The sequence below is a fragment of the Oncorhynchus mykiss genome, chromosome 8 (assembly GCF_057628025.1).
Source record: "Oncorhynchus mykiss isolate SJ-2025 chromosome 8, ASM5762802v1, whole genome shotgun sequence".
NCBI lineage: Eukaryota > Metazoa > Chordata > Actinopteri > Salmoniformes > Salmonidae > Oncorhynchus > Oncorhynchus mykiss.
In genome coordinates, this window is record NC_143029.1 from 66,343,218 (window position 1) to 66,368,046 (window position 24,829).

General features: G+C 41.7%; 1 protein-coding gene across 1 annotated transcript in view; it reads right to left on the minus strand.

The window, feature by feature from the left end:
• Window positions 1–24,829, minus strand: part of LOC110530335 (XK-related protein 4) — a 66,186-nt gene that overhangs the window by 8,291 nt on the left and 33,066 nt on the right. Inside the window, exon 2 of the mRNA XM_021613300.3 lies at window positions 10,309–10,508. Coding sequence (XP_021468975.1) covers window positions 10,309–10,508 — 200 coding nt within the window. The remainder of the gene's footprint in view (window positions 1–10,308; window positions 10,509–24,829) is intronic.

A 24,829-nucleotide genomic window follows, 5' to 3' on the forward strand; every position in this document is an offset into this window, starting at 1 on the left:
ACTTAACAAACCTACAGACGGGCTTCAATGCCATACAACACTCCTTCCGTGGCCTCCAACTGCTCTTAAATGCTAGTAAAACTAAATGCATGTTTTTTAACCGATTGCTGCCCGCACCCGCCCGCCTGACTAACATCACTACTCTGGACAGTTCTGAGTTAGAATATGTGGACAACTACAAATACCTAGGTATCTGGTTAGACTGTACACTCACCTTTTAGACTCACATTAAGCATCTCCAGTACAAAATTAAATTTAGAATTGGCTTCCTATTTTGCAACAAAGCCTCCATCACTCATGCTGCCAAACATACCCTTGTAAAACTGACTATCCTACCAATCCTGGACTTCGGCAATGTCATTTACAAAATAGCCTCCAACACTCTACTCAGCAAATTGGATGTAGTCTATCACAGTGCCATCCGTTTTGTTACCAAAGCCCCATATACTACCTACCACTGCGATCTGTATGCTCACGTTGGCTGGCCCTCACTTCATATTCGTCGCCAAACCCACTGGCTCCAGGTCATCTATAAGTCTTTGCTAGGTAAAGCCCTGCCTTATCTCTGGTCACCATAACACCCACCCGTAGTACGCGCTCCAGCAGGTATATTTTACTGGTCATCCCCAAAGCCAACTCCCCCATTAGCTGCCTTTCCTTCCAGTTCTCTGCTGCCAATGACTGGAACGAATTGCAAAAATCACTGGAGACTTATATCTCCCTCACTAACTTTAAGCATCAGTTGTCAGAGCAGCTTACCGATCACTGCACCTGTACATAGCCCATCTGTAAATAGCCCACCTAACTACCACATCCCCATATTGTTATTTATTTTTGCTCTTTGCACCCAGTATCTCTACTTGCACATCATCATCTGCACATCTATCACTCCAGTGTTATTGCTAAATTGTTATTATTTTGCCACTATGGCCTTTTTATTGCCTTACCTCCCTACTCTTACTACATTTGCACACACTGTATAAATATTTTATATCGTGTTATTGACTGTACGTTTGTTTATCCCATGTGTAACTCTGTGTTGTTGTTTTTGTCGCACTGCTTTGCTTTATCTTGGCCAGGTCACAGTTGTAAATGAGAACTTGTTCTCACCTGGCCTACCTGGTTAAATAAAGGTGATTTTTTTTTTTAAATACATTTTTTTTTAACTACATGGGAGTAATGTGTGGAGTTTTTTGTTCCTGTAAGTCTGCTATGATGTGATGACTCTTTAATAGATACTGTACCAGTATGTATAATGTCTCAAATGGATGAGTCACAAGAAATGTGTGAAGAAAAATGATATTCCCAGGAAGTATTTAAAGAAGAACACTTTTCAAAGAGCAACGCAACACCAAACAGAACCGGGAGCCAAACAAAAGTTTTTTTACACCAAAACACAAACACAAGCACATTTGGGAGACAAACAACCCTTCAGGAGGAACTGCATAACATTATATATTCCTCCACTCAGTGACTCTCTGCAGCGCAATTAGCTCAATATGAAACCCATTCTTATCCAAGCTGCCTGTAAAATACAGCAATTCACAGGGCCCACTGGTGGCGTTTAGCTCTGAAATATCTGAACTGAGGGACTGTATTGTTGCTTTGTACTCAGTAAAATCCAGTAAAGATGGCTGTGGTCCAGGGATCCCTGGCTGTATGACACTGGGTTTGACACTGGGTTTCTCTGAGGAGCTGGGTGCCATGGTTCAAGTGCCAAGTGCTCATGGCGCTGGAGTGATCGTCCTCTATCAAGAGTGAGAGGAGACTCTCACTCTCCTGGACTCGATACCTGAGGGAGACAACAGCCTTCACACGCACTTGCATCTACACACACACACACACACACACAATACTTTGGTCTGACTGACAAGTGCAAGAGGCAAAGAGCACAAGTGGACAGTCTGAATTGACTGCATTTTACTATCTTTGTTAAATCCTATTGAATATACTGTATCTACTGTTTATTATTTCTCTGTAACTGCAGGCACTGCAGGATTTTGTTCCAACTAGGCACCACACCTAACCAACTGAGGTAATTGATCAGTTCAGGGCCTAAATTCAACACGCCTGGTCTTCCAAGCATGAAGTGTGAGGGTTGCCTACCCCTGCCCTAGGGATTCAATGGAAACTCTTTAGACTACAATCTGACTGTAAACACTGAAAGTAGGAGCAATAAGGAGGTTCATTGGCAGCCATTCAAGTTCATGTGACCCCTTAATCACATGGAGGAGGACCCCATGAATATTATGGGATACATCCAAAATGGTACCCTATTCCCTATAGCCCTCCAACTCAACTCTGGACCTTGAAGCCAGTTCCACTGTGTTCTTTCATTGTTCCCCTCTAATCAGGGACTGATTTTGACCTGGGACACCAGGTGTGTGCAATTCATTATCATGTAGAACAGAAAACTAGCAGGCTCCGGACCTTTTAGGGTAAGAGTTGAATACCTCTGTCCTATATAGTGCACTACTTTTGACCAAAGCCCTATTGAGCTCTCTGCTGCCAATGACTGGAACGAATTACAAAAATCACTGAAGTTGGAGACTTATATCTCCCTCACTAACTTCAAGCATCGGCTGTCAGAGCAGCCTACCAATCGTTGCAGCTGTACACAGCCCATCTGTACATAGCCCATTCATACAACCAACTACCTACCTCATCCCCATATTTGTTTTTTGTCTATTTCTGCTCTTTGCACACCAGTATTTCTACTTGCACATCCTCATTTGCACATCTATCACACAGTGTTAATTACTAAATTGTAATTACTTCGCCACTATGGCCTATTTATTGCCTTACCTCCTTACTTCGTTTGCACACACTGTATACAGATTTTTCTATTGTGTTATTGACTGTACGTTTGTTTACTGTATGTGTAACTCTGTGTTGTTGTTTTTGTCGCACTGCTTTGCTTTATCTTGGCCAGGTCGCAGTTATAAATGAGAACTTGTTCTAAACTGGCCTGCCTGGTTAAATAAAGTTAAATTAAAACATTTTTAAAAAAAGAGCAGCCCACAATATAGGGAACGGTGATTATACAATGATGCGGTTGGTTGATACATAATGAAGACGGCTTCCTATTAACACAACGAGCAGCAGAATGGGATGTCACCATCCGACCACTAATAAACCATGCTATTCAATCATGTGCAAATGAAAAGTGAGGAACAGTCGTTATTACGGGGCATGACAGCTACTTACTGTTTCCCATGAAGTGAGCCAGAGCCCACTCAGAAAACACACTTGCTCCATTGTTTTATTACATCCGCAAGAGCAAAGAGAGAGTGAAGCAAACTGGGAAATTAATACTGGTCGAGCTGTGCCTCACGACCCCAGTTTATCCAATAGTCTAGCGGCCTGGCTGGGTGGACTAGCTCTTGATCAACCTGTGATCATGTAGTGACTTTAAAGGTTATAATAGATCAGACCACATTTCAAATGGAGATGATCACTATTCATTGCCACGCAGCTCCCTTGGCTCCTCTTATAACAAAGAGTTACTACTGTGAATTACCCACAAAGACATCTGGCAACAAGCTGTGCTCTGTCTGGTGGTAGAGCTGTCCCGGATATTTCCGTTTGACTTTTACCAGAGATGGCTTTGATGATGGGGCACAAAACGAAATCCATACTTGACATTCTCTAGACCAAAGACTGTTGTGGGCAGGATACTTGTCTGTCTAATCTAGATCATGGATGATGATGTGACTGGCTGCTATGGACATTGTTGTCCATGTAGCAACAACCTTATACATAAACCAATTCATTATCCTGGAGCTGGATGAATAAATCCAGCTTCAAAAGTTGAAAATGAAAGCCATCCAAACACCCTTTCAAATGTAAATGAAGATTTGAGATGATAGAGAAAATATAGGACAACTTCAATGCATGTGCATATCAAAGCATCAATATCTTATTTAGAACCTCACTCAAAACTCTATGGCTCCTTGTGGATGGATATGTATCTGGAACCAATGTCAATCCTGTCACCTCACTCAAGGAGTCTTACAGTACAGCAAAGTGTTACCCAATTACCCTTTCTGTAGATACCCTTTGTGTAATGTCTCCCAAATAGTCCCTATGGGCTTAAGTGTAACTGCAGTATATGCATTACTTATCTCCCTGTTCCTGGCTTTTAACACCCAGGACCATTACAGTCAATTGCATTTTGTAATCAGACGTTAACATATGGCTGACTCCTGTGCTTTTTAAATTATTTTCACTTCAAAGTCAAACCGAGTCAGTTTGTTGAGAGAGACGTCCACTCTCTCTTTTCCAGGATGTCAGAACTAGATGGCATGATGTATACAGTAGAAATATGTGTCCTTCTACTTCTGTCTACACAAAAAAAATGCTATCTAGAACCAGCTGTCCCCATAGGAGAGCCCTTCGAAAAACTAGTTTTGGTTCCAGGTAGAACCCTTTTTGGTTTCAAGTAGAAGCCTTTTGGTTGTGGAAAGGGTTCTATCTGGAACCAAAACTAGTTTTTCCAAAGGGCTCTCCTATGGGGACAGCTGAATAACCCTTTTAGGTTCTAGATAGCATGTTTCTGCGTAGACAGAAGTGGAAGAACACAATGATGTTCTGTCATGTTCCTACTTTTTTCTAAGAGTCTATACAATACATTGAGCTGAGAGAATCAGGTCTGTCTGTCTCCTTCTCTTTGTATGCCTATCAATAATATAGCTATGCCTTGAGCAGAGTTTTTTTAATCAACTGTATCTATCTACTATATTGATTGGCCTATCTATTTACACATTTGTATTTGTTTGTCATTGATTAATAACAGTCTTTAACCCAGTTAGATGCAGGCCAGGCCATTAGGTGTTGGGGTGTGATGAAAGGGTTTAATGACTACTGTGTGGAGTGGGCTGATTAACAGGCTGAGGCCAGGAGTGGCAGGGGACTGGGAGGGGGATGCCATTCTTATTCTGGAGCTAGGCCCTGCGTGTGTGTGTTTGTGCACATTTAGTTTAGTGCATGCACGTGAGTGTGTGGGTGTGTGTCTGAGGAAGGAAGCAAAGCCATTCCTCTGCCCACACACACACACACACACACACACACACACACACACACACACACACACACACACACACACACACACACACACACACACACACACACACACCTCGAGGAGAAGGAGGAGGGGAGGGAAGCTAGAGGAATCTGCCGGGCTGCCACAGTCCTACTACTGGCTACTGGGTAGTGTGATTTAACTGGTGATGTAATGCTCCTCCTCTCCTCTCACAGAAGCTTCAGTAATTTGGGAAAGGAGGCGGGCTGGGGACCAGGGAGGGGCAGGGTTACATAAACCACAGCAGCATCACTGCAGCACTGGGGCTGCAATGTACCAAATGGCACCCTGTCCCCTATGTAGTGCACTACCTTTAGCCAGACTAGAGCACTATATTAAAGGGAATTGGGGGCCATTTCAGACAGCAAAGGCTTTGGCCAAAAGTACTAACAGGGGACTATATAGTATAGGCACTATGTAGGGAATAGGTTTAAATTTCAGATGTAGCCTGTGTGGAAATATCTGCTTCAGCAGCAGCAGGGTCATTACTGTTGGCAGCACTGGGAAATGGATATTGTGGAAATAAAACGTTGATGAGTGTCTGCTTCCTGGTATACTGTACAGTTGAGATTTTTCAGTGTGAGTGGTTTTCTCCTCATAGACTCATGCCTTTGGCATTGTCCCTGTGTTGCTGACAGTTTCTTTCACTGATTTGTCACTGCTTTTATAAGAAGGCAACATATGGTATTCTCACTGCAAGCAACAGAGCTGGATAACTAACTCTCTGGATAACTCTCTCAGTGATACTTTAAGTCAGTGAGTGAGTGGGTGAGTGAGAGGTGAATGTCTGTGGCCATGGCCGCATGATCAAAATAACACTTTTCTTAACTTCGGGGATTTAAAAAAAACTGCCAGGATTGGCCTTCTAAAATAAAACCAGAACAAGGGGAGAGAGTCAGACATACTGTTGTGGTAAGGAAGAAGACATTACCTCAATGAACTTATCTAGCAGAGAGAGGAATGAAGACAAGTGATTTGAAGAGCACACAGAGAGGGCCTGGGACAGGTCTGAAGCAGCCTTATCAAACCATTAACACAAGCTTATTTGGAAAAGGAGAAAGCAAGCTCTTGTGTAAATACATTTACATTTAAATACATTGCCCAGTTCATCAGATTATAGGATGTATTGTTTTACCTAAATAGTTCAGACAAATGAATGGTGTGTGATATGCCACTGGGTTAAATGGTTTCTTAAATCAACACAGAAGGTATGACTTGACTTGCATTTCATAAAGCTCTCCATATTAGCTCCCTGTGATAGCGCAGTGTGTTGATGCAAACAATCTCTAATTTGTCTTGTTCTTTTCCAATATGAGAGTCACCAAGTCAAATGTGACTGCATATTCAAGCAATAGGTAACCAACAGTGATGTACCCTTGACTTATGACCGAGAGGGATTGCTGAATACCACTTTTTTTTCACTTGGGATAGATATAATTCAGGAAAAGTGCTGCAAGAAATACAGTCAAGCTGAAGAATCGCTCACTTACAGGTGCTGGTTAGATAGGCCTCCTGGAGAATAATCCTTTTCCCAGGAAGGAAGTGTGTCACTCTGACAGAGTGTAAGAGAGGAAAAAGGCTGACGACTGATGGGGTCTGGCTCACTGCTAGTGTGGGCTAAAACCACAGTAGCTATGGCAACTTCACTTAGAGAGAGAGAGAGAGAGTGGTAGGGAAATATAATGAGAACGAATGAGAGAGTGAGTGAGAATATGAGAGAGAGCAAGAGAGAGAGGTGGAGAGGAAGAGATAGAGGGCTCTATTTTTGGCTGGCGTTAAGGACGGCACTAGTGTCAAACGCACATTAGTTTGCAATTTTGTCATGTAAAAACTTGCACACGGGCATTTTCCAGCCCTAACGCCAGGTTCCTCAATATACCTGTCTTACATGAGCTAGCTTGCGCTCAGATGGGCAGGGTGGAAATATTTGAGGTGTGTCCTTGAAAACGTGATCCAAAGTGCTAATTTCAGGCAGCGCTGACAGGGATATTTAAGACCAACCTAAAGCTGGTTTTAGCAGTTACACAGTTGGTTATGGCATGAATTTTGACAGCGGAAACGCATCCTATCCAGCCGTGACGTACACTGCACATGGAACAAGATCAGTGGTGTAAAGTACTTAAGTAAAAATACTTTAAAATTCGACATAAGTTGTTTTTTCGGGGTATCTATACTTTACTATTGATATTTTTGACAACTTTTACTTTTACTTCACCACATTCCTACAGAAAATTATGTACTTTTTATTCCATGCATTTTCCCTGACACACAAAAGTACTCGTTGCATTTTGAATGCTTAGCAGGACAGGAAATAGGTCCAATTCACACACTTATCAAGAGAACATCCCTGGTCATCCCTACAGCCTCTGATCTGGAGGACTCACTAAACACAAATACTTTGTTTGCAAATTATGTGTTAGGTTTCCCATGACTATCCGTAAATACATTTTTAAAAACACAAATTGTGGCATCTGGTTTGCTTAATATGAGGAATCTGAAATGATTCATACTTTTACTTTTGATACTTAAGAATATTTTAGCAATTACATTTACTTTTGTTTATTTAATAAGTATATTTAAAACCAAATACTTGTAGACCTTTACTGAAGTAGTATTTTACTGGGTGACTTTTACTTGAGTCATTTTCTATTAAGGTATCTTTACTTTTACTCAAGTATGACAATTGGGTACTTTTTCCACCACTGAACAAGAGTGACCTAATGTGCTTTTGGTGCCTGTATACTTCCTTTTTAGAAACATTAAAAAAACAAGGCTTTTTTTGTCTGCCCATTGCAATTTTCAACTAGTCAAGACTGTCGATAACAGGTTTGGCTCCTGAGACTACTTGGAAATAAATCTTAAATCACCAAAGCAAATCACCGGCATTCTCTTTTTATCTAAGCATTGTAGTCAGGCCCACATTATTTTAACCACGCAGGTCCCGTTTTGGATGTGTGTGAAACTCTCCATAGTCTGCGTTGTTTTAATATTATGCCGACATGGAGAAATGACGGTGCCTGTAAGTGTGACATAGCCTATTAAAACAAGTTGTTGTTTTGTTTAGAATTTGATTAGAATTATTCACCTCTTTTTACGCCTTATCAATAATTAATTTAATCTTGCTTATTGACAATGTTTGGTATGTCCACGCTCAGCCATAATGTAATTTACGGTAGGCCTAGCCCCTATAACCAATTCTTCCTTTGGTCGCCTCTCCTTCCAATTCTCTGCTGCCAATGACTGGAACGAACTACAAAAATCTCTGAAACTGGAAACACTTATCTCCCTCACTAGCTTTAAGCACCAGCTGTCAGAGCAGCTCACAGATTACTGCACCTGTAACATAGCCCATCTATAATTTAGCCCAAACAACTACCTCTTTCCCTACTGTATTTATTTTGCTCCTTTGCACCCCATTATTTCTATCTCTCCTTTGCATATTCTTCCACTGCAAATCAACCTTTCCAGTGTTTTACTTGCTATATTGTATTTACTTTGCTACCATGGCCTTTTTTTTACCTTTACCTCCCTTATCTCACCTCACTTGCTCACATTGTATATAGACTTATTTTTCTATTGTATTATTGACTGTAAGTTTGTCTTACTCCATGTGTAACTCTGTGTCGTTGTATGTGTCGAACTGCTTTGCTTTATCTTGGCTAGATCGCAATTGTAAATGAGAACTTGTTCTCAACTTGCCAACCTGGTTAAATAAAGGTGAAATAAATAAAATATCAGTGTGAATGCTATTGAAGCCATGCAATTAGTTAGAACAATGTGGACTGAAAATGGGTTCAAGTTAACATATTTAGCAAAGATAGGTCTACATTTTGTTATTTCATTTCTATAAGTAATTTAACAAACTAACATTGGAATTGAAGTTGATCCCAAGACAATACATAAAAGACTGTAATTACACGTTCTGATTGGCCAGTAAGGGGCAAGACACACCCACAACTTGTTTATTCGTCAAAACCCATCCCGATATTGAACAACCATATTTTCATGTATTTTTAGAAAATTGTTAATGAGCTAAACTGAATGGGGGACTAAAACGGTTAGGTCAAGCCAAGGTTAGCGATGCCATGGGTTTTAGGTGCTCTATAAATCCGCCATAATGTCCTCAAGTCTTGGTGAGCCGAGGATGGGATTTTCAGAGCAATTAACTTTCCCCATCAATCCATCCACATTTCTCTGTCCCATTGTACTATAGCAGCCTGTGAATATCAAATGGAAGAAGAGGAACCTATAAATACACTCTCTCTTTTTCTCCCAAGGCTCCTAGACTCAGAGTAGCTACAGTGATTAACATCCTGCATTATGTGCATTTTCCACTTGTAAATCTTATGCAACTCCCACCGTATGAATAGAATTGTTTTGAAATGATGGCTGGAGAGAGACTGACAAGAGGAAATACAACCGACAGACTACATCCACAGACTCGTCAGCATCCTCTCCATTGTTTTCTCTCCCTCTCAAGCGCATCACACATTTTTCGAAACCCTCCTCACCGCTAACGTCAGAGGAGGTCCAATCTTCTTTAGCACAGCAGAAAGAGCATAAGTGCCTCTAAAGTGCAGCAAATACTCTGCTTTCCGCGGCTCAGCACAGCAGAGGAGAAGGTAGAGCAAAGCAAGGCTATGGAGTTGTGGGGACGATGGACAAGGGGAAGACTTGTGATAGTGTTCAAGCCCACAGCAGACCTGGAAGCTTTCCACTGGCCTAAATGTGGCCAGCCTTCTTCCCCCCCTGCGTGCGTTTGCTTGTGTGTGTCTGTCTGTGTGTCTGTGTGTGTGAGGCATGCGAGGTGTGTGTGTGCCAGCCCAGCCAGTATAATTAAACATGATTCATTGCCCCGGAGAGAGGACCACACTCTTTCTGTACTTAACATTACATTAGGCCTGCATTTCTAAGTGCAGACTTTACATTGATGTGCTTCTGTTCACACTAACAAAGAAGTATTCCACACAGGCCGGGACCACAATAGAACACTTGGGTGGTGGTGTTCTTTTAAACAGCGGTATCCCAACTTGGGAAACCCTAACAGTGCAATGTGACTGATTTACAACAGACAGAGGCAATGAATGGGAATAGTGGGGGATGGAGAGAGTATGTGAAAGTGTGGTTTCAGGAAGTACATTGGATGGCCTGTGTATTTACAGTATGTGTACAGTGGCAGATAGATGAGGTGGGAGAGTGTTAATACAGGGTGTGGTTCCAGCCAGTACCTTGTACGGCCTGCAGTTTGTGGGTCTGGATGATGATGCAGAGCTGCAGGACCAGCTGAGGAGCGCTCTCCAGGAAGGTGGCCAGGAGGTGCAGCATGCTGACGTCAGCAAACTCATACACCATCCTCCAGTAGAACCTCCAGCGGTCATGGTCCCCACTGCGCCGGCTCCGGATGCCCAGGTAGATGGCGTGGAAATACCTGGAACAAAAGGAAACAATACATCCACAAGTCAAATTACAGGACACCTAGTGACCTTGTCAAAAAGTTTGGATACCTTGGCGTCGCAGCTAATGCGCTACCGCTCGACTCCACAGTCGACTCCCTTTGGTTATGCATGTACATAGAGAGTCATATTATATGTGTGTTTATATGTCCCACTCAAATGTTTTTCCTTCATTTCCATATAATCCTATCTAGAATGCATTTCACCAAATCGAACTTCTAAAATTGTGTCTTACAGCTCCTATCCAACAAACTGCATTCAGTAGTAAGAGGGTTTCTGATGTTGTGTTGGGTTATCCTGTGTGTTAGCTATGCCTAAGGATGCACATGAATTTGATGTGAATTATTTAGTGCTGTTGCAGTTGATTCTGTGAATACAGACTTAGTGTGGCTAGAAACAATAAACACAGACAAAGTGATGTCATTGTTACATCACTTCAGCTTGGTATTGTAGCTAGAATAATGATTATGATACATTTAAGTCCCAGGGGGATGTGGTACTGTGTATGGCAGATATACTACGGCTAAGGGCTGTTCTTAGGCACAAAGCAATGCAGAGTGACTGGACAAAGTCCTTAGCCGTGGTATACTGGCCATATATCACAAACCCCTGAGGTGCCATATTATTATAAACTGGCTACCAACGTAATTAGAGCAGTTAAAATACATGTTTTGTCATACGCGTGGTATCAGCCAATCAGCATTCAGGGCTCGAACCTCCCATTTTACAAGTACATTTAACCTGTCATTGCAAATTATGAAACAATTAAAGACCAATTGTTTTCTAAAAGTGGACTTAATTGTTACACAGTGAAAATGTCTCAGGTGGCACTTAAGATTAGTTAACCTCAGCATTGGCAGAAACAGCTATCTGCTTGCTTGTTCTAGGCTGAGTTCCAAATGGCACCCTATTCCATTTATAGTCCACTACTACCCATAGGGCTCTGGTCAAAAGTAGTGAACTATAGGGAAATGGTGACATTTGAGACTCAGAAGCTTCAAGTGGATGGAACATCACTTTTAAGCTGCTAGCTATTCCCAGCTAATTAACTACATCTATATTTACAATGCTAATCTAGCCATTTAAACATAAAGGCTTGAAAGAGCTTATTTCTCAAACATATACTTTTACTGTCAGAGAGAGACATGCGCAGAATTAAGATGAGGCTAGCTATTGACTACAGCTCCACCAATCTATGAAATCCTCACACACACAAAAATAATATGCTCCACTGACAGTCTGGGAAACCGTCCAAACATAACCGGCCAGAATCTACCTGCTCACCACAGGCCTATTTGAATACAACACTGTACACTGCTTCTACTACTCCATTACCTGAGAACATGTTCAGGGGAGGCCGACATGGTGACCAATTAGTGTCTGTGTTTTGGTGCCCCTATAATTTTTGTAGCTCTCTACATTAAGAGCACTGATATTAAACTCATTTTGTCACAAATAACCACATACAAGTGCCACATCTGTAAAGTTAATGTGGAAATTATGGAACTGCAGTTGGATGTATTCGCCAAACTGCTGCTTTCAAACTTCGTGTAGGTGTAAGCTTTGACTGATTATACTTTCCGTCAGGGCCTCATTAAATGTGGATTATATGCAACACCATTTTGAAAGGACTGAGGTTGAACACGTAGATTTTGTTTATACATTTGTACTTATCACAACATCTCATCTGTGATTGTACCACATTTATCACATTTACATTTCCCTAGCAGAAATACTACCACATCTGAACAGTTAGTGTTGCACATTTAAGTGATATGAATTAAAGGTTTCTTAAGAAGAGTTAAACTTTCTATGACTCTGTGTAGGCCTTCAAGTCTCCAGGGTTAGCTAGTGATTATTAGGGTAACTGCACTTCAGAGGTTTCTAAGAATCACATTTCTGCTTTAAAACAGAACACAGTAGACAGGGTCCTTATGAAATTCTGACTTGGGTTACGGTCATTGCTAAAGGTCTAATGACTGAATATGGCCCTAATGAAACGTAGCCAGACTGTTAATTGATTCACCGACTGATCCAACTCCTGTTTTTCCAGGACGCAGCTACTGAGGAGCCCTGAATTTGTCTCCAACAGAGGCCCTGCCTACTGGCACCTGAGTTGTATTAATTTGGTCCCAAACGAAGAAAGAAAAGGACTGGAACAGGGAGCAACTTCCTAAACTTGTACAATAAGAAGCACTTGTTTTCTGTTTTCAATTGATGAACGCTTTAAAAAAAATTGCTAGTGTATCCCAGCACCAGTCCTGCCCCGCGGTGCCAGATGCCCTATTCCCATAGAGTGTCTGGGGTCCTCACGCAGACACATTATCCCCCTGACCCACCTAGGCACACAGCCAAAATACTCACGCTCACAGGCAACAGAGGTAAACCAATAGGATCCGCCCCTTTTCCTCCATTTTCGCCTGAAATGACATACTCAAATCTAACTGCTTGTAGCTCAGGCCCTGAAGCAAGGATATGCATATTCTTGGTACCATTTAAAAGGAAACACTTTGAAGTTTGCGGAAATGTGAAAGGAATGTAGAAGAATATAACACAATAGAACTGGTAAAAGATAATACAAAGAAAAAACCTACCGTTCTTTTGTATTTTTTTGTACCGTCATCTTTGAAATGCAAGAGAAAGACCATAATGTATTATTCCAGCCCAGGTGTAATATACATTTTGGCCACTATATGGCAGCAGTGTATGTGCAAACTTTTAGTCTAATCCAATGAACCATTGTATTTCTGTTCAAAATTTTGTATCAAGACTGCCCAAATGCTTAATTTGTTTATTAATAACTTTTTATGTTCAAAATTGTGCTCCCTTCTCAAACAATAGCATAGTATTATTTCACTGTAATAGCTACTGTAAATTGGAGAGTGCAGTTAGATTAACAATAATTTAAGCTTTCTGCCAATATCAGATATGTCTATGTCCTGGAAAATGTTCTTGTTACTCACAACCTCATGCTGATCGCATTAGCCTACGTTAGCTCAACCGTCCCCTGTATTATGACATGAATGCACTTCAAACCCAAATGCTTAGTCTCAGTCTTCAGCTATCATAAATCTTTGTTTTTAACGGTTGTAGTACTAAGTCAAAATATTCCCAAGTATGGTTTTTGGCACTAATGATTTTATTTTGATGTTTGTACAATCAAATCAAATGTTATTTGTCACATGCTTCGTAAACAACAGGTGTAGACACAGTGAAATTCTTACTTACAGGCACTTCCCAACAATGCAGAGAGAAAGAAAATAGAGAAATACTACAAAAGTAATAACACATAATAATAAAAGTAATAATAAATACACAATCTGTCACGCCCTGACCAGAGAAAGCCCTTGTTTCTCTATGGTGTAGTAGGTCAGGGCGTGACTAGGGGTTATTCTAGTTTATATTTTCTAGGTTGGTGTTTTGTATGATTCCCAATTAAAGGCAGCTGGTAATCGTTGTCTCTAATTGGGGATCAAATTTAAGTAGATATTTTTCCCACATGTGTTTGTGGGATATTATTTTGAGTTTGTGCACTACGTAGTCACGTTCCGTTGTTCGTTTATTTGATTTATGTTTCACTTTAGAATAAATATGTGGAACTCAATATCCGCTGAGCCTTGGTACCGTTCTCACGACAACCATGACACAATCAGTAATGGTAACTTGGCTATATCCCACTTCCGTATTAGCCATGGTAATGGTACTTCCTGCTTGAGTTTTGCTTGTAAGCAGGAATCAGGAGGATAGCGTTATGGTCAGATTTGACATATGGAGGGCGAGGGAGAGCTTTGTATGCCTTTCTGTGTGACGTAAAGGTGATCTAGAGTTGTTTCGCCTCTAGGTGCACAAGTGACATGCTGGGTGAAATTAGATAAGACATTAAAATCTCTGAACACTAGGAGCATCGCATCTAGATGAACATTTTCTAGTTTGCTTATGGCTCTATACAGATCGTTGAGTGTGGTCTTAGTGCCAGCATCGGTCTGTGGAAAATAGACAGCTACAAGAAATATAGATGAAATCCCTCTCTGTAAATAGTATGGTCTACAGCTTATCATGAGTTATTCTTTGTATTTGTTAAAAATATATATATACATTACCAGTCAAAAGTTTGGACACACCTACTCATTCAAGGGTTTTTCTATATTGTAGAATAATAGTGAAGACATAAACTATGAAATAACACATATGAAATCATGTAGTAACCAAAAAAGTGTTAAACAAATCAACATTTATTTTATATTCTAGAATCTTCAAAGTAGCCACACTTTGCCTTGATGACAGCTTTGCACACTCTTGGCATTCTCTCAACCAGCTTCACCTGGAATGCCTTTCCAACAGTCTTGAAGGAGTTCACAGTGGGGCAAAAAAAGTATTTAGCCAGCCACCAATTGTACAAGTTCTCCCACTTAAAAAGATGAGAGAGGCCTGTAATTTTCATCATAGGTACACTTACTTCAACTATGACAGACAAAATGAGAAAAAAAATCCAGAATATCACATTGTAGGATTTTTTATTAATTTATTTGCATATTATGGTGGAAAATAAGTATTTGGTCAATTTAATTTTACCTTTATTTTACTAGGCAAGTCACTTTACACGGATCAGTCTACCTGGTCCCTTTGCAGAAAAACAGCCCCAAAGCATGATGTTTCCACCCCCATGCTTCACAGTAGGTATGGTGTTCTTTGGATGCAACTCAGCATTCTTTGTCCTCCAAACACGACGAGTTTTTACCAAAAAGTTCGATTTTGGTTTCATCTGACCATATGACATTCTCCCAATCTTCTTCTGGATCATCCAAATGCTCTCTAGCAAACTTCAGACGGGCCTGGACATGTACTGGCTTAAGCAGGGGGACACGTCTAGCACTGCAGGATTTGAGTCCCTGGCGGCGTAGTGTGTTACTGATGGTAGGCTTTGTTACTTTGGTCCCAGCTCTCTGCAGGTCATTCACTAGGTCCCCCCGTGTGGTTCTGGGATTTTTGCTCACCGTTCTTGTGATCATTTTGACCCCACGGGGTGAGATCTTGCGTGGAGCCCCAGATCGAGGGAGATTATCAGTGGTCTTGTATGTCTTCCATTTCCTAATAATTGCTCCCACAGTTGATTTCTTCAAACCAAGCTGCTTACCTATTGCAGATTCAGTCTTCCCAGCCTGGTGCAGGTCTACAATTTTATTTCTGGTGTCCTTTGACAGCTCTTTGGTCTTGGCCATAGTGTAGTTTGGAGTGTGACTGTTTGAGTTTGTGGACAGGTGTCTTTTATACTGATAACAAGTTCAAACAGGTGCCATTAATACAGGTAACGAGTGGAGGACAGAGGAGCCTCTTAAAGAAGAAGTTACAGGTCTGCGAGAGCCAGAAATATTGCTTATTTTCCACCACAATTTGCAAATAAATTCATTTAAAAATCCTACAATGTGATTTTCTGGATTTTTTTCTTCTCATTTTGTCTGTCATAGTTGAAGTGTACCTATGATGAAGATTACAGGCCTCTCTCATCTTTTTAAGTGGGAGAACTTGCACAATTGGTGGCTGACTAAATACTTTTTTGCCCCACTGTATGCTGAGCACTTGTTGGTTGCTTTTCCTTCACTCACGGTGGGCACCACCATGCAAAGATCATCCGTTCACCTACTCTGTATCTCGCAAAAACATGGCAGTTGGAACCAAAAATATCAAATTTGGACTCATGAGACCAAAGGACAGATTTCTACTGGTCTAACATACATTGCTCATGTTTCTTGGCCCAAACAAGTCTCTTCTTATTATCGGTGCCATTTAGTTGTGGTTTCTTTGCAGCAATTTGATCATGAAGGCCTGATTCACACATCAGAGGATAATGTTGATGTTGAGATGTGTCTGTTACTTGAACTCTGGGCAGCATTTATTGAGGCTGCAATTTCTAAGGCTAGTAACTCTAATGAACTTATCCTCTGTAGCAGAGGTAACTCAGGGTCTTCTAGTCCTGTGGCAGTCCTCATGAGAGCCAGTTTCAGCATAGCGCTTGATGGTTTTTGTGATTGCACTTGAAGAAACTTTCAAAGTTCTTGAAATTTTCCAAATTGACTAACCTTCATATCTTAAAGTAAATATGGACTGTTGTTTCACTTTGCTTATTTGAGCTGTTCTTGACATAATATGGACTTGGTCTTTTACCAAATAGGGCTATATTCTGTATACCACACCTACCTACAACGCAACTGATTGGCTCAAACGCATTAAGAAGGAAAGATATTCCACAAATTAACTTTTAACAAGGCACACTTGTTAATTGAAATGCATCTCTACCTCACAAAGCTCGTTGAGAGAATGCCAAAAGTGTGCAAAGCTTTCACCAGGGCAAAGGGTGGCTACTTTGAATATTATTTTTGGTTACTACCATGAGGTATTCTAACTACAATGATGAAAATTAAAGGATTATGTTTCACAACTGAGCGTCACATCATTCCTCACAACTAAACAAGTATTTTGTAATATCTAAACTCATGACAAATATCTCCACCAAGCGAACCCATGATGAGTTATCTTAAAACGCAGACACATGCATATTAAGTTCTCTTTTGTCTTTCTCAATGTGCTAAGGCGAAACATCTTCTGAATCTGGGGAAATGCATCACTCTTAGTGACATCATGCTAGTTCATTTCCTCTATTGATTTGATAATGAGGAAGGAGGCCTTTTTCCCCGTCAAGAACTGCGTGCCTCTCCCTTTAGGAAGCCACTCATCATAACCCCTGGCCTGTACTACTGTACAGTAAGGACAGTAAAATGATGGCCATGGAATCAGTACTTGCTTTGGGTTCTCTCTAATTGGAGCATCATCAAAAGATATACTGTTGCGTTATAAATAACCTATAATTCAAGTGGTCCAACCATTGCTTTAGGTACAAGCCAAGCATCGAACTTCCTTTGTCCAGTCGGCAAATATTTTATAGAATAACTAAATGGCTTCTTCCACAAACGTTCTTATTACAGAGATGTGTGGAGAAGAGAACCTCTGTGTCATACAGAATTATTACAACCCTCCATTACTCTTGCATTTATGCCTCTAATTTGCATTAAGTGTGTTCTAGAAGTGCCAGGATAAATGTAAATTATTTTGAATCCTGACCTATTTTTAGATGAGTCGAATCTTGCACGGAAATATAGATCATTTTTTTACTGAGCAATTTGCTGAATAGTATCTTTGGGTCAAACGAAGCAGTTTCTGTTATGGTAATGGATAATTAATTAGACTTAAAGAGAGAGACGATAGGATGAGGGAATTTTAAATAGGAGCCTATGATGTACATTAATTGAAATGATAAGCTGTATATTAGTCCTCTGCTGATACATTAGACTTTAGTATAACAATGTCTGGCATGGAAGCTCTACAAAATCTACATACATGCATGATTATGATAGTGGTAAAGTATTGTGCAAACTACAAGAATATTTCCCTCCTGCCCTGTCAATGATCCAATGACCTATTCATGAATTATCAATCAAAACAGGAATACTCTTACTGGTGTGTGTGTTAGTCAAGGCCCAGGTCTGCACTTGGGAGTCTCAGTGGAATCTTCCTCCTGACCTTCTCAATGAATGGGCTCCAGGCCCTGAACAGCATAATGATGCACTCCACCCCATCCCCTTAACACTGCCATGAAGACCGAACGAACACTAGCCCTCCTCACTCACTGCTTCTCCACATTGTCAAGGCTAATCTGGAGATCATCTCAACAGATTACTGCTCACATGTTCTCTCGATGAAAAGCAAAGCTAATCTTCCAGGTTGATCCAGGACACTACCATGATGAAATACTGTGCAATACCATAGGAGCAAATAGTACTGCAGCACTGAATTAGTGGACATCAGTAGGCTCATTCGTTTGCTATTTCCTTTGAAAACATATCCCGCTCATGGTAACTACCCATTTCATATCGTCCCCAGCACCAAGCCCCCCAGTATGTGAAAAGCTGGGTGTGGCTGGATAACTGGATGGGTAACTGGCCTCTGGATGATGTTAGTCCTGCAGCGGTGAGCCGGGGCTTAGCATGGTGTGGTGATAAATTGCCATTCTAAATGGGATTAGCCAAATGTTGTTGTGCATCCTTCCCTGAAATGGGATTATTTCTACCACTCACCCAATGCCAGTCTGAAGAGTGGCTCAAGAGACGTGCATAGAGCAACAATGCCTGTGGATGGGCCCATAGCTTACTGTACAGTGTACACACAACACGCCTGGCTGAGTAGACACCCATAATACAATACACACAAAGCAGGCCTGCGTCTATGTTTGAGGGCTGAGCTAAGAAACACTGACATTGTCTAAATAGCACCAGACTGAGAAACGTGATGAGGATCAATCTCTCCAGCTTATTTTAAGACTGGCCAATGAAGAGTATTGTAAAGTATACTCCCACTCACTGCCAAAATAGGCAGTTATTTGTTTGATTCATTTCTAGATACTGTGTCTTAGATATGACTCCTTGCTGTGACACAATACAAAACAATCAAGTTATTGTCAGTTCAATGTTTCTATCAGTCCTTGAAACAAACTAAACAATGTCACAAAACACATACACAATTCTCACACATAACAGCACAAATGCTTAATCAAATACTTGTCTGGTCGTTCCAGGTCTCTCATCGGCTTTTAATAACCCTGGTCGTGCTCATTAGGCACCACAAAGGAGGAAACATTTCCAAACCGAGGAGGAGCTACTTGAACTTGTCTAACAAGAAAGCTCATCTTCATTTTCAAAAGGTTTCCTGCTGTCTCGTGCCTAATGAACACGACCCAAGATTGGTGCATCCTATTTGTTACTTTTCATGCTGCTGGCCTGGGGTTCTGGCTCTGTTCTAATGAACACGACCCAAGATTGGTGCATCCTGTTTGTTACTTTTCATGCTACTGGCCTGGGCCTCTGGCTCTGTTCTAATGAACACGACCCAGGTTAGTTCGTCCTGTTTGTTACTTTTCATGCTGCTGGCCTGGGCTTCTGGCTCTGTTCTAATGAACACGACCCAGGTTAGTTCGTCCTGTTTGTTACTTCTCATGCTACTGGCCTGGGCCTCTGGCTCTGTTCTAATGAACACGACCCAGGTTAGTTTGTCCTGTTTGTTACTTCTCATGCTGCTGGCCTGGGCCTCTGGCTCTGTTCTGTTTGCTGTTTCTCTGTGGGTTCTGGGGCCGGTGGCAGTGGCTATTCTGTTCTCTCTCTGTGTGACAGAGCTGTTCTCCCGATGGCTCTATCCTTCATGTCTCACTGGTTCTGGCATCATACTGTAGGGTCCAGCCTCGTCCCCTTCATCACTGTCTAATTTTAATCAATCCCTCCCCAACCATCAGTGGCCCAGTGTTGTTATCACCCACGTTCCCCCGCACATACACACTCCCACTCACAGCTCCAGAAACACACACAGGCACGCACACTTTCTCCCCACCAATATATCTCTCTGCTGCCAAAGCCTCATCTATTCCCCAAGCTCTGGGTCCTGTCAATCACCTCCAAAAGAGCCAGACCAGACTACACTATCTTTTAAAACTTTATACTGTCTGTCTGTCTGTCTGTCTGTCTGTCTGTCTGTCTGTCTGTCTGTCTGTCTGTCTGTCTGTCTGTCTGTCTGTCTGTCTGTGTCTGTGAAATCAAGCCACTCAGACATTTCAACTGGTGATCCCATCTATACAGCACTGTATAGTCAAATATCTAGTTCAGACAGTCTCAAGTATTGAGTGACACTCATCCTTCACAGTTGGAGAGCACTTGACCTGCTAATGGTTGCTGGAGAATGGAACAGTGGAACAAGCCTTTGCTTTTATGGGAGAGACTGAGGTGGTAAGAGCCAGGCTCTGAGGTTGACTGGCAGAGACAGGCTACAAGCCCTGAGAGACAGAAACACCATGGAAGAAAGGAACAGAACAGGCAATGTCCCAAATGGCACCCTATTCGCTATATAGTACAGTACTTTTGACCAAAGCCCTATGGGCCCATGTCCAAAGTAGTGCACTATGAAGGGACTATGGTTTCATTTGGGACGCAGACACAGACTGAGGCTGTAGTGCCGGAACACACCTGATCTTTAAGCGCTCCCTCTGTTGCTAAGCACCACCATCACCATCAGCTGCATGTATGCAATCCTCTCTAGAGGTCTGTGTTTCTATAGTGAATTATACCGTATAGTGGCACGATTTCATGCATCCACTCAGGACCCTCGGGGTAACGCAGCGACAGCAAACACTCATCGTAATTACCAACATGGGCTTGAGTCGAATGGTTTGCAAGGACTATTTCCCTATCGATCTGAATGCCATTTTGACTGGTAAACACAGCAACCACTTTACCTCTACCGTCGTATTCATGAGGATTTTGATACAGCCAGGAGGAGAAGTATGGAGGGAATTTCCATCTCTCACAGTAAATCAAAGCTTCACCGCCACACCACAGTTGACCAACTAAGTCTGCTAATTACTGCCTTTTCCTGCTTCTCATTGTCAATCAGAGAACATCAGAGAGAGACACACTACAACGAGACACACTGCACACTACAACCGTGCTCGTTGAAGTCAATTAGAAGACCAGGGTGAGATCACAACACAGAAATACTGCACCTCTAATACTAATAAACCTTTAAAGCTAAAATCCTTAGGTTCTACATCCATTTTTGGTTGATTCTTGAGGAATATAACTTATAAATGCCTAATAAGCTAAGTTCAACTGTCGTACCCCATCAAAACCCAAAATATACATTTGTTTTACTCCAACGTTTGTAAACAACATAAACATAAACTCAATACATGTTTAAAACTATTTGATACAATGGATGGTCAGTCATTGCATCCATAGCTCTGTCTCTGAATTTGAGAGTGGTTACATTTCTCTAGCCCCATCCCTTAGCTTTTTAGTTAAACTGGGATGGGGACAATGCTTTGTTATTGTTTGAATTAAGGATTATATCTTTAAGGTATGTCTGTCTGTCTCTCTCTGTCTCTCTCTGTGTGTGTGTGTGTGTGTGTGTCCTTCATGGCTCAATCAATGCCACATGGAGCCGGAGCCAGCGTCTCCCCAGCCTGCAGCTCAGCCCAGTCCAGTCCTGCCTCCTTCCCATACATGATGAATGCATCCTGTGCCGCTGCCAAGAGGAACCCAATCAATTGAACCTTGTTATTCAGCAATTATCAAAAGGAGCACTTTTTCTGCATGATGCCCAATGAAAAAGGTCAATGGGATTCACCGCCATAAATAAAACTCTCGCCGGGATATTATTGTGCACTAAATTCTTGACACGGCCATATTTCTTGCATTTACCAGTCACAGCAGACACATAGGTTCCAGGCTTATAGCCATCGACGGTCTGGAGGTAGAATGTCACAGAGAAAACCTTGAGTGATTGACAGCCACACTTGATGTTAAGGATGTACCTGAAGCATAAACTGGACGGTGGAACCAGATGGCTTGTCACTCCAGTCTTTAAATGCAATCCATTAAAATAACACAGTACGTCACCTTCAATTGTTTTCCTCACCTAATAATGGGTTCACTTGGTGGCACTGTATGCCATCCTGTCATTTAAAATCTCATTCACTTTATCAGTGGATGCATATAAGATAAATAAATCCTGCAGTTCTGTGGACTGGACCTCATAGTTCTCAACACTATTCCCACCAGTATTCCAGATCGATAGACTGTTGCGTTTTCATGTTTTGTCCAAATGTGTCTTATCTATAGACAGAAGGACAGCCATCGCAGTATGTGTTCAGGAGGAGGAGGACGAGGACAAGGAGGAGGACAAGAAGGAGGAGGCACTAACCATGAAGCCACAGAGAGCCATGTTGTCAGTCAGAGAGCTGGCTGGGCTGCCTGGTCCTCTGTCAGACTGCTCTGCATGCCAGGACCCACAGATGCTATCACTGCTATGTCACAGCGCATAAACTTCAGTCTACACTGAGCCCTATTCAGAGAGAGTGGCATGTAACTGTTACACTCTCCAGTGAGGCAGATAGAAGCCCAGCCTAGCCTAGCACAGCCCCTCCTAGCCTGAGAATCAGCCGGCATAAAGGGGCTCTGCTGTCAGTGCTTTGCCTCCTGGACACATTGAGTCAACACAGACACACAGACACAGACACAGACACACACACACACACACACACACACACACACACACACACACACACACACACTGCTGTACAAGGCATCCTCCTTTCCAGTTAATGTGTCCCTCATTAGGCACATGGAGAGCCTGTCCCCTCAGGTCAGACTGCTCATAGTGCTGAGTGTGGACTATGGGTGCTTCAGCACAATCGTCATACTGTATGGGCCACATTACCAGACAGTACAGATACTGTACTCTTACACCTGCAAATTTCCCTCCAATACCCTCTCCTCTCCCTCCATGTTATCATCCCAATTAATTAATCCCTGAAACAAAATGGCTGGGTGTGTGAGGTGCAGCGTGCACATGGCATATGCACCCAGAGCAGTGCACACATGAGTAACCTAGAAGATTACATTCAGCCAGTAGTGACATCCAGGCATGTCCAGCAGCCGTAAGCCTCTCTCTCCCGTGGTTCCTCTGAGATTCACCCTCAAGGTGCCAAAGATGTTCCCTCTCTCTCTCCTGTGGCCGTTTGGGCTTGTTCATATTTTCTTGGTTATAGCGGAGTAGATTTGAGACCATTTTATCGCCAGTAAAGATTAGGATTAGAAGATCGGTGAAGATAAGCAAAGATTCCCAGTTGAAATTCATGCAGAGATGGACTCTATACTGAGGCTAGCAAATAGAGGTGTATAATGCCTATGGTCCTGTACAGCCATTAAGTACAACATCATATTATAGTAGGTACAATACACAGGGTTACGTATAGACACCCACAGTTTCCAAAGCATTTATGGCAAACAGGCCTCCCTGAAAATCACTTTTTTTTTGCTGTGCAAGCAATGATTCCTAAGACCAGAGGGCAATTTGTCACTAAAGCAATGTAACAGATGGCCCAAATTTGTAACTGTGATATTGGCTCTATGACAAATAGCTGGGGTATTGAGATCTTTTGGGGCAACCTGCAGAATCTTAGTTTGAAAACAAAAAGAAAAATCCTTGTTTCTTCCATCTTCTTCCCCTTTGCCACTAACTTAATACTGCTTAAAGTTCATTTGAATAGCTTCCGATGGTACTACAATTAACACTATCGCATAGACTAACTCCTCTGCATCCCATGTGGCTTATGAGTAGCTACTGGACTCAAGAGTTGAAAGTTGATAATCACTGAGAGCATCCGTTTCGTGCAGCAGTACATATATCAAAAACATCTGACCCTTAATTATCCAAATTCATCGCATTAACATTTGTTAACTCAATAACAATAACAATAATTATGCATAGAACACCAGTGTTTGAACTACACATAAAACACATGGATGTGAGACTTAAATATAAATACAAACCACATAGGGCCTATAGTACAATATCTTCATGCTTGGTATGCTGCATTTAACATTTAGTGATGTAAGACTATGGATGCAGGGGGTTTTGAGTGCGTGTTTATGGATGGTCAACTGAATAAAAAAAACGCTTATTAAACCCAGATGGATGGACCGGATTCCTCTGCAAATCTGCCTTAACACTCTTTGTAATCCCAGATATGAGATATCAGGCCAATTCATTTCCTCAGGGGGGTAATGATAGAGGTTAGAGACATTTTGGTGCTTGCGCTGCTTTGGCTGGCTGAGGAGGACTTTCATTGAACCAGTACTGTCATAACATAAGATGCAGTGCTGCCCTTTAAACATTAAGTATTGATGTACAATATATCTTGGAAAGGAACACTGGTCTTCATAGACGTCATGCAGGTTGCCGACTACAAGGTGAAATAGCAGAAATCATAATTGGAATATGTGTTGTTAAGTATAATTCATCTTAAAAAGGGCTGACGAAATGCAACCCTAGACAAAGAACAAGCTAAAGTACATACTGTACTTGCTGTGTGGCTAATCTACTATATCATCTATCCAGAGACAAAGAAATTCCATTAATTGTTGAAAGATAAAACATTTCTAATACATTGTATTATTTCCCAGACTTCTCCTGTCCTGGGACAACAAAGGTTGACACAAATGCAATACTGTCTGCGTGATTTCAACCAGTGACACACTGACAATGACACCTTGAAACCAACAATAGAGTGTATTTGCATACATCAGGGTGTGGTGTATGTCCATCCATCAGCTGTGACATAAGATGTGATCGGGGTAGGGTCACCCACGAGGGCTGATCTCATCTGAACGTCATTGTCAATACAATGTAATTACTGTGG